At 43.8% G+C, this 11,398-nt stretch overlaps 1 protein-coding gene across 2 annotated transcripts; it reads right to left on the reverse strand.

Annotated features, from left to right (window-relative positions):
- Window positions 1-626: 626 nt before the first annotated feature.
- Window positions 627-10,200, reverse strand: LOC132784155 (ataxin-2 homolog). Of its 2 annotated transcripts, none has more exons than XM_060789570.1 (5): window positions 9,106-10,200; window positions 5,672-6,102; window positions 4,536-5,586; window positions 2,995-4,475; window positions 627-1,650 (listed from the first exon to the last, which is right to left on the reverse strand). In XM_060789570.1, the coding sequence occupies exons 1-5, from the start codon at window positions 9,183-9,185 to the stop codon at window positions 1,229-1,231; spliced, it is 3,465 nt and encodes a 1,154-aa protein (XP_060645553.1). In that variant the 5' UTR covers window positions 9,186-10,200; the 3' UTR covers window positions 627-1,228. The 2 variants fall into 2 exon arrangements, with proteins under 2 accessions (XP_060645553.1, XP_060645554.1); XM_060789571.1 differs by lacking the exon at window positions 9,106-10,200 and adding an exon at window positions 8,957-9,041.
- Window positions 10,201-11,398: the final 1,198 nt, after the last annotated feature.

Raw genomic sequence — 11,398 nt, forward strand, 5'->3', positions numbered from 1 at the left:
TTAAATGTAGCCGAGTATTCAGAATGGGATTATCTAGTACAACAAAATACAAAATTTGTTATTGGACAATCCCAATGTGAATAATACCGAATACCGAAACTTAAGCATTTTTTTGTTTGTAAGAAACCAATTAATAATGTATATTTTATATCTGAACAATAAGTTTGTTCTCTTTTCTTGTTCCTTCTCGCGACACTTTGCTTGGATCTTGGGAAAATTTGTGATTCGATTTGTTGATTGCAAATTTGGAATGATGGTTTTGGATTATCATTGATTCTCTGTACTTTTAGTGCTTCATGATGGATTTAATCTAAAACAAATATGCGTGTAATCCTCATTTAAATATCAAAGTGAATTGAAATTGTGTTTTACGCTTTAAGCAATTTTTACAAAAATTCATAATGATTTGTCTCCATTTTTATGCATTTTATAATCATTCAATATTTGATTTGATTCGGTTTATTCTCTTATACAGCACAGTTTCATGTTGTAATCAATTTTCTTGATTTCGCTGCGATTCACGAACACAAATTGAGTTTTGGATATACGTAGATAGGTAATACCATTCGATCGCTTTCGACTTTCTTCAGTTGTTAGCCGTATTCTTTCTTTTGTTCTTTCACATGTGTTCTTGCTGTGGTTGTTTTCTGTTGCTGTTGTTGTTGTTGTTACCGTTCAGTGCTGTTCTTATCGCATCTGAGACTTCAGGCAATTTGACAAATTTTCTAGTTTCCCTTTTGCTTTCTTTAATATTTTATAATTTCCTAGTTGTTGGTGTTGTTTTTGTTGTTGTTGTGGTTGTTATTGGTGTTTCACTTGCGATTATGAATGTGGGATGAGGCATGCCACAGCAGCCGCAGCAGCAGAGCACAAAGACGCATCCTGAACGTGGACAGAGTGGAGGAAATGAACTGTGCTCAAAGGAGCTTGCTCCTTTTGCTTTCTCCTTCTCTCTGCAGTTGTGAATAAGAAGTTGATGCAAATGTGTGTAAGTTGTTGTTGTGTGTGTGTTTGGATCTAGATGTGGCATTGCTGTTGCTGCTGCTGCTGAGGTTGAGAGGCTGCGACTGAGCGGAGCGGAGCTGAGGAAGGGGCGGGGCTATGAGGAGATTTAAACGCTGATGCTGATGTTGTTGTTAATGTTGTTTCCATGATGACGACGGCAGCCGCTTTGCTGAATGCTTTCTTTCGACGATCGACGATCCACTGCAGCAGCAGCAACAGCAACTCACTGCGTGCTATGCGGCTGCATCAGCATCTGGAACGGTGGATTTTGCTGCGGATGTATGGGATAGGTATTGGATATGATCTGCGGGCCAGGATGTACACACATCAATTGGTATGGCTGTGCTTGCGGTGTGAACACCGACGGCTGCAGTCCCCCGCCGGCAGGGGATGGCTGTGGTGGCGGATGGAACGTCGGATGCGGCTGTCCCGGTGACGGGGTTGTCGATGGCGGCGGCTGCGTCAAGAACTGCAGCTGCTGCGGCTGCGTATCCTGATACATGCGCACCGGCAGTCCGTACTGCGATTGGAAATGTTGTGGATGATGCTGGTACTGTATGAATTGTTGTATCGGTGCGGCGGCCATCAATGGTGGTCCGGTTGCCGTCGTCGCTGACACGTGCATTTGCGATGTACCCATTTGACCTGCAAAGGAGTAGAATAAACATATTTTTAATTTCGTTAACTATTGCATTCAGGAAGAGTCGAATAGTTGTCGCTAACTATGTATCTATAACTGAGTAACTTAGCTACACTTGCAGTTAAATGATATACATTAAAACTGTAATAACTTCACAACTGTTTTCCCTTCCATGTTGCATTTGAAATGCATTATTAAAGGAATATCTTATAGTTTATATACTTTACGACTAACTCTAAGCTAGATTACCTTAAAGAGACAATACTTTCATAATATTCCGTTGATTACATTTATAATTGGACTCCTATATAATTCTTATGATTACTATTCTTATTGTAATTTCTCCTTTTATATCTTTCTACTATTTAGTTCGACCTTTTTAATATACTTTACCATCAACCCTAAAACATCTTTTAGCTAAATTACCTTTACATAGCTATTCTTTCATAATATTTCCTATGTAAATGTGTATCTGTGTATTATTATTGTACTATTGTATTGCAATCTCTCCTACTATATCTCACTCTTATTTAGTTTGCCCCTTTTTAATATACTATACGATTATCCCTAAAGCATCTTCTTTTCGCTAAACTATTGTACTTTGAATACATTCATAATATAATCTTCATTTGAATACATTGAGAATTGAATTCCTATATCAATTTGTAATCTTGCATTGTAATCTCTCCAACTATATCTTTCTACTATTTAGTTCGATCTTTTTTAATACACTTTACCATCAACCCTAAAACATCTTTTAACTATTCTTTTATAATATTTCCTATATAAATGTGTATCTGTGTATTATTATTGTACTATTGTATTGCAATCTCTCCTACTATATCTCACTCTTATTTAGTTTGCCCCTTTTTAATATACTATACGATTATCCCTAAAGCATCTTCTTTTCGCTAAACTATTGTACTTTGAATACATTCATAATATAATCTTCATTTGAATACATTGAGAATTGAATTCCTATATCAATTTGTAATCTTGCATTGTAATCTCTCCAACTATATCTGTCTCCTATTTAGTTTGCCCTTTTCAATACTCTTTACGATTATCCCTAGAGCACCTTCTTTTCATTGAATACTTTGAATTAAATACTAATATGAACTTCATTTGAATACATTGATAATTGAATTCCTATATCAATTTGTAACTATAGTAATATAGCATTATAATCTCTTCCAATATATCTCTATACTATTTAGTTCGCGTTAGCAATAGTTTCTACGTTCTAGGTGTTGAATGAGATAGTTAGATTTGGGGCTTTATCACCATGACTTCTAAACAATTTCGATGACTAGCAGTTTCCGTACTTCCATCTAGTCATCACTACTCACCATATTGGCTGCGACGCACACCGCTCTGTCGGGGCTGGTGTGTGGTTGGCTGGAATGCTGTTGGCGGCACCATAAAGATCTGCGGATTGGTCGCTGGCACAATGGCATTTGAAGTCGCGTAGTGAAGTTGGTGCATCGACACCGGGGTCTGTGGTGTGTGTGGTCGCGAAGGGTTCGGCGTGCTCGGGCCACGCGGGGTGAACGGCTTCGCCGATGGATTCAGCACGTGCGGCTTCTTAACCACTGGCGTGCTGCCGCTGCCGGGTGTAGTGGATGTGCCGGTGCCAGCAGCTGTGGCGGCTGCTGCTGTGGTGGCTGTGCCACTGCCTGGCGCTGGCACGCTGCTGCCACCTGTGGCCACCACCGGAGTGGACTTGTCTGCTGCTGTGCCAGCAGCAGCTGCTGGACCTGCCTGGACGACGCCTCCTGTGGTCGGTGTGCTGATGATGGCGCCCGTGCCTGTGGGAGTGCTGTTGGCACCCGCTGCCACAATGTTTGGCGACGGTGTGGCGACCTCCGGCATGGGCGTGGCCGCCTGCAGCGGCTGTGGCGGCAGTTGCTGTGGATCCAGCAACGGACCCGGCGAGCTGATCACCACCGGCGATGTTTGTGGCTGCTGCACGCCAGCTGGCGGCGGTTGCATCACATGGTAGATGGTTTGAGTCGGCTGAGTGGCCTCCTGCACCAGCTGCGCTGGCTGTTGTTGTTGTTGCTGCTGCTTGGACACATGATGCTGATTGTCCACAACCAACTGCTGTTGTTGCTGCTGCTGTGGCGCCTTTTGCTGCTGCAAATGCTGCACATGCTGTGGTGGTGGCTGCTGCTGCTGCGGCGGCGGCTGTTGTTGCTGCTGAGGCACATAGTGTTGCTGCGGTGGCAGCTGCTGCTGGTGATGATGCGGCGGCGCCACATGAACGGCCACCAATTGCTGTGGTGGCTGTTGTTGCACCTGCTGCTGCTGTTGTTGTTGGTGCTGCTGCTGAGGTGGCGACACCGACTGCTGCAAGTTGCTGCGCTGCATCGAATGCTGTGGCTGCTGTTGCTGCTGCTGTTGTTGTTGTTGCTGCTGCTGTGGCGGCGAAGTGTTGCTGAGCGCCAGCTGAAAGTCCTGATTGAACTGACGCAGCTTCTGCATCGTGTCCTGAACCGTACGCACCTGACGTCCTTGCGGTCCTTGTCCTTGATGCGCCTGTTGTTGCTGCTGCTGTGGCGGCTGCTGCTGCTGTTGTTGTTGTTGCGGTCCACCTGTCTGCAACGGCGGCGAGTTGCTGTTGTGACCACCATGCACACCATGGCCACTATGAATCGGTTTGCCCAACGGCTGCGAGTCGCCGCCATAGTTGAGCGACGAGTTGCTCTGCGAGCCTTGATACTGTCGCATCTGACGCTGAGGCAGCGGCTTGCCCGCATTGGCGCCGGAGTCGCCGCCGTTCAGCTTGGAGGCGCCGCCCAAATGTCCCTGGTTGCGATACTGCGTGGAGCTGTTGGATAAAATCACCAGTTATAACAAGCAAAGAAGAGAGTAGAGGAAGATCACTTACCCGTGGATGATCTGTGAGTTGTTCTGATACGAGTACTGATTCTGGATGCCCATGGGCGACTGATAGCCACCGCCGCCTTTGCCGCCACCCACATTGTTGCCGTTGTTGCCCTGCGGCATGTTGGAGGCGTTGCCAGCGCCCACGCTGTTGGGCGCATTGTTGCGCATGATCTTGCCGCCTTGCTGCACCGGCTTGCGCTTCATCATTGGTCCGCCACCGTACTTGTTGCCAGCGGTGTCCGTGGACGCGTTGACCGACGTCGAAGCCGGTCCCGTGTTCTTCAGGCTGCCAGCGAGCATGAGGACAGCAGGCGTAGCTCCTCCGCTTTGGCCCATACCTTGCTGTTGTCCCATCATAATGCCGCCGGCATTGTCGCCGCGATTGTCGCGATCGCGTACTCCACCCACCGATGACGATGACTGCGATTGTGACTGCGAGGACATGCCAGCATGCGATGCTTGCGGCCCATTGTTGTTCCTCGTCTGCTTGGTGATGTAGCGATCGCTGCTCATTGTCTCGCGCAGCTGATAATCACCTCCTCCGCCTCCGCCACGCGGTTTGTTGCCACGATCACGATCGCGATCACGTTCTCGTTCCCGCTCCCGTTCACGTTCGCGCTCCTCACGCTCTCGCTCCCGTTCGTTCCTCTCGCGTTCTCTGTCGCGATCATTACGGTCACGTTGCTCTCGCTGTTCCAGCTCATGGTCGGGCACTTGTGCCGCTGGACGCTCGACAGCCGCGAACATCGCCTCTTCGTCGCCATTCTCCAGATCCAGACGCTCGCGGCATGTGGGATTATTTTCAATCTCGGCGGCCAGTTTCTCAGCCTTTGCCTCGGCCTCTTTGAACTCCAGGGAATCGCCCTTGTCCAGAGGCACCGTGTACGACGAGAGCGAGTCATCGAATGTTGATGTTACACCAAATTGATTCTCGTTCTTGCGGAACATCTCGTTGGCATCCCAGCCATTGGAGGCGCCATCTAGCTCAATGTCAATGTCGCCATTGGCGCCCGAGTCCCATGGCTCCAGTTCCTTTTCATCGAACCGTGTGCCTGTTGTTTAAGAATGAATATTGTTTAGTCTCGGAATACTTTTAAAGAAAAAAAAAACAATAAAAGAAGAATGAGATTAAGTTACCATTGCACTTGTCGGATATGGCGCCATCGGTCTGAAAGGCACCGGCTGTGGCGTACTGAGAATCAAAGTCCTTGGCTATGATGGTGACCACGGTGTCCGCGGGGAATATGATGTGTTTGGGCACCGTTTTGCCCTCATCGGACTGATTCTTGGGCTTGATGCACGCCGGCAGCTCCAGTGCAATGTCAAAGTTGCCCGAGAATGTGCGAAACACGCCCTCGTACGTGTTGCCCGAGCGCAGACGAACCTCGACTACGCTGCCCACGAGCGCCGTGGCCGAGTGCATGAAGAAGGTGTTGTTATAGACGCCCTGCGCCGCCAACGAGCGACCGACACCGACACCGACTCCGCCGCCGATACCGCCGTTGCCACCTCCTCCGCCGCCTGCCTTGTTGTTCGCTGGCCGTAGACTGTTGTCGTTTGCGTTGTATCTACAAAAAGAGAGTGTGGAGAAAGAGAGAGCGGCAGAGAACCGTCATCAACGTCATTATCAGTGTCATGCGGAGCAATTAGTGCGACTCCCTTGTTTCAAAAATTCGCAGTCAGTGTTGAGAGCGCAGTGCAAAGTGAATAACCACAGCAACAACAATAACCACCACAACAACAATAACAATGGCCACGAGACATGCGAACCAATCGAACCCGAACGCAGCTCAGGGTCGAGCAACGACAACGAGAACGCCGCCTCCTCCTCTCCCGGCTCCCGTCGCCCTTCCCCGTTTGCCTCCTCCTCCTCCTCCTCACTGCGCTGCGCTACGATATCGATTCGCTGTCTCTATGCTGTCGATGTTAGTCTGTCTGTTCTTGTTGTTTTTTGTTGTTGTTAGTGGCCCCCAAACCACGCCCTGCTGCCTTCCCTCAAAAATAAATATGTAGTAGTCATGTTAATATGCATGTGTGAGTAAGCTTTGCATGTTTGTATGTGTGTGTGTGGTGGCTCAGCTTGTGCTTTTGGGTTCAGTCCAGTGAACTCAATTTTTGAACAACTCTTCCCTGCTCATGAACTTTATTTCAATTTACTTGTGCTGTACTGTGCACCTGGTCTTTTCCGTTCTAGCTCATTGGATATTTTAATTGTCAAAACCTTCTACCATCATATGTTGGGGGGTCATTCCCAATCTCACTTTCGCCAAAGACCCCAATGGAATTTAAAATACTTGAACTGGAATGTGTGTAGTGTATTCATTTCATTTTGACTAACAGAAATGTCTCACTCTAAGGGTCTTAGAATAAGAGCATATGTATAGGGCTCATTTTGGATATCCCTCTCACAATATGACTAAGTGGGGTGGGTCGTTCCCAATTTCTATTTCACTAAGTATTTAAATTAGTGATAAATTAGTTTAATACAAACATTTGACAAACAACATTTTAATATTATTAATATCTTGCCTAATTTAGTCGGTAAAAAGATTTGAAATAAGGGTGAAGTAAAGTCATTATTTTAGTATTAGTTTTTAGTTAAGGGTCCTTCCGAATCTTTCTTTCGCTTAGTGGTGGTATAGGGTGGGATATTTTTAGTTTCTCTTTCGCGAAAAAGGAATGAGTATAAAACTATTACAGAAAAACGCTAGTTAAGAGCATATTATTCTAGGAATTATAGTGTTCCAGTGAAATTTCTGCTAAGCAGTCATTTAACACAGAACCGTTAGTTTAGACAGATAATTCTTAAAGAATTTAGTAGTTCAGTCAATTCCAAAGACGTAAAATGTTTCTGGGCGAACGCCTTTTGGGGTTGTTTTGATTGCGTGCAGGATCGACGACCGTGAAATGCTCTCAGCTCGAAGCTCGCAGCGCACAATGAACCCAGCACGCATATAACAACAAGCGTGTTGTTGTTTAAAAATAATAATGACAACAACAACAACAACAACATCAGAAATATTATTATCAAGAGAAGGGGGGTTGGTGGGGTGCGGTGGTTATGATTCATGGTGCACTGCGCACATTTTCGTCAATGAAAACAAATAATTGATTGCGTTTTACAGTGAATCATGCGTAAAGCGAGCAGCACCCATTGATAAGAAGGTGTTCGGTATCGGAATCTGAAATCTGGAATCGCATGATAGCGCATCTGCGCATACCCTACAAACATAAATACATACATATGTATGTATTCATATGAATGTGTATGTTTGTGTTTGTGTGGCTGGCTAAATAGGCTGAGACCACGGCATGTTGCCTGCCATATGCATGTGTTTGCACTCGTGTTAGTGTAGGCATCCGCAGATGCAAGCGTGTGTGTGGGGCTTAAAATGAAAGTGTGCATAGGCAGAATGCCGAATAAACACTGAGAAGTGGCGTGGAGAACAAGAACGATTGTTCGCTCACTTCGTTCGGTCAGCAAATTGTAAAGTGACCCAAATTCTGTGCGCCCGGCGGGAGGCGAAGTGTGCCAAGGCAGCGACAACACACCAGCAGCAGCAGCACCAACCGTCGCAGCAGAAACGGTGACTGTGATGACGACTACGTCACATAGCAGCAGCAGCGAACTGCAAAATGCTGACAATGCAAGAAAAATGCATACGAAAAAAGAGGCAAAGTAAAATAAGAAGAGGAAGCAAATACGATACGTGCGCGTGAGCGTGTATGCGTTCATGTGTGTGTGAGTAAGCATATGCATGCTTGCTTGCGTGCCATGCAGTCAGTGGGCCCAAGCAGCTGAAAGTATTTTGGACTGCAGCACAGCAGCCTGGTCCCACTGTTCGCACTTGTATGTAAATACACGCACACACACACACGTGAATGTAGATATGAATGTTTCTATGTATGCTTGCAGCCATATTTAAATTGAAATTTAAAGGGCCTAGGCTTGGGTCGTGGACAGGGAGGGGAGTGGGCGGAAATAATATTCATTTGCTGGACAATTGAGATGCCTTTACACAAATTATTCATTGCGTTTTCCTACATATTTTATGTCGCTGGTTGGGTTATGTTATGTTGTGTTCTGTTTTTTTTTTAGTTTTTCGTTCGCCTGGGCTGTGAAAGGGAAATGTAAACAAAGCGCAAAATATGAGAAAACGAAACAATGTTTGTGTGCATGTGTGTAAGTGAGAAGGTAAGTATGATTGTGTGTGCACTGTCACACACCAACACATGCACAAAAACATGAACGTGTAGCGTATTATATAAGTGTAATTGCAATTTGCCCTGATTGTTGTTGCTGGCCCCTGCTTCCGATTTTTAGTTCCTGTTTCAATTCAGCAAATGCGCCGTAGAACACGCAGTAAAACAAAAAACACGAAAAGAGCAATAATATTAATGAAATTATACGCGCGCTTTCACCTTTCGCGTTAACGGAACCTGGTGCAACTTTTTCACGAGACGTCAACTCAACTGGCCCCAAACACAAGCTCTTTTTAGCTTTTTGCTTTTGCATTCGCTGCATTCAACTGCAGTCAGTGGACTGCAGTTGCAGCAGTGCTTCTTCTTACCTTGAGATACCGCCGCTGGCGCCGCCGCCTCCTCCGCCACCTCCACTAGGTCGACTTTTCCGCTTGCTATTGTTGTTCATAGTTGTAGAAGATGGGCGCAAGCCAATTGCCAAATTGCCAGCACCAAAAGTATTTCTCTCGCTTTCTTTTATTTCTTTGCTACTTGGTTGCACTTATTTCTTCTGATTTCAATTTTATTTATATGCGTATGCTGCGTTTGCGTTTATGTGTTTTTTTTTGCTTGTTCTTATTCTTGTTTTGCTGTTTGCTTTCTGCTTTCTGTTGCTGTTTCTCTGTCTAGCTCTTTTATTTGCGTTGTGTCTCTTCTTTGGCTGCTGCTGTGTTGTTGCTATTTTTCCTCTTCTTCCTCCTTTTCTTGTTGTTGGCTGGGTGGCTGAATCTCTCAATCTGAATATTGCTTGGCGACGACGACGACGTCACGATGCACAACGAATGGGGAACGGAACGAAGAGACGAAGAGCGTGTGACAGAGAGACGAGGAACGGAACGGGAGCAACGATGTCGACAATATGCTCGCTTCGCTTAATCGAGGAATTGTCGCCGATCGATCTTCTTCGCGTTTCCCGGAGCCAGCATTCAACACAACAACGTTATATATCGAAAGCAAAAACAAATAAAACGTTTACTACGACGACAACAATAACAAAACACACTTTAATGGCGGTCTGGCGTTAATTTTTCTAAATATTCACGCACTTATTTTTTTGATTTTACGTTTTTTTTTTGTTGTTTTGGGGGTTAGCCTTTCGTGCTTTGCTTTGCTTTGTGGCTGCTGCTGGTCGTTTTCTGCTTTTGCCTTCTCCTCCTTCGACGTCTTCTTCTTCTTTTTCACTCGCACTCGCTGCTCGATTTTTGCGAATTTCTGCTTTCATCAAATGTTGCCTCGCCTCTTCTAGTTTGCGCTTTTCACTGGCTTTAGGCTTTTTAACCAAAAAAACGAGCAAAAGCGACGGCGCTTAAGTCGTTTTAACGTCAGTAAGTTAAATATAATATTTGTTTCTAATTATATTTTTATTCGCTGCGATAAACGAGCACTTTTGTTAGCTGAACTGCAATCAGCTAGAGGTGGCGAAACATCGATGACACTATCGATGTTTTTGACATTGTTTTAAACATCGATTTATTAAGATAAGCACCGATGATTCTTGCCATAGATATGATTTTTTTATTATTGTAAAATTATTTATTTGTCTCTTTATTTTTTCCTTAAAGACGAGCTGAATTATTTAACAGCAGTGTCGTGCTGTAACCACAAGAGAAGTTCCAAAATTAACGTTTCAATGCCGATGAAATTCGAAAATATTCAAGATCTCACCTGGTCACACTGCATATCATACACGATATATTTCCAAAACGTGTGTATATTGGCGCGTCATTTAAAACAATATATATAAAAAATCAATGCAACATTCAAAGATTTTAATTTTTCTGCGAAGAATTGATTTACGATAAAAATAACGTGTTGAAAAAAGAGTATAAATGCTATTTTGCATACGAAAAATATCGAAAGACCACCTCTAGATAATTTCAGTATTTTTGTACTAAAAAGTGTATGCCGCTTACCGGCGTCGCTATGCTGTGATGTCTTAATTTTAATTATTGTCAAAAATTTGATATTCCATATCAGCTGATGATTACCAAATGTGTTTTACAGCAATATTATTATGTTATGTATGACATTTTGTAGTCAATATGATAAATCGATGTAAATCACTATAAACAAGGGCGATATTTTTCTGTTTGCTATCTCACTATCGCTATTCACTTTCCCAAGTAAACCAAACTATTAATAATTTGGTAACACTATTATTAGTGATGTTGATGTAAAAACGCGCAATTTTTAAATGATTTATTAATATTGTTTTTATTTATAACATTTTTATAGCTTATAAAAAAATTTGTCAGCTTCTCAGTTGAATTTCGAAATCTACAGCACGACTACTGTAATATTGATATTTTATAGATTCGAAAATTTGATAATAACTTCAATGCAAAATCTGGAGGATGGACAACCCAATGTGATTTACAATATATACGAAAGCTTTAAACAGTTAGCAAACATTTATAAAATAAGAAAATTGAACAATTTTAAGGAAAATAAATACATTCAAACCATATCGATATCTGTAGTAATATAATTATCGAATTTTACAGCGGGCTCTTTGAATTTGAAACGCATTTGAAATCAACAATTACGCAGGCAGCCATAATGATCTAAGTGCAAAACAATATTTATTAGTTTATCTATTTATAAGTGGCCCAATTACGATTT

The sequence above is a fragment of the Drosophila nasuta genome, chromosome 2R (assembly GCF_023558535.2).
Source record: "Drosophila nasuta strain 15112-1781.00 chromosome 2R, ASM2355853v1, whole genome shotgun sequence".
NCBI classification, from domain to species: Eukaryota; Metazoa; Arthropoda; class Insecta; order Diptera; family Drosophilidae; genus Drosophila; species Drosophila nasuta.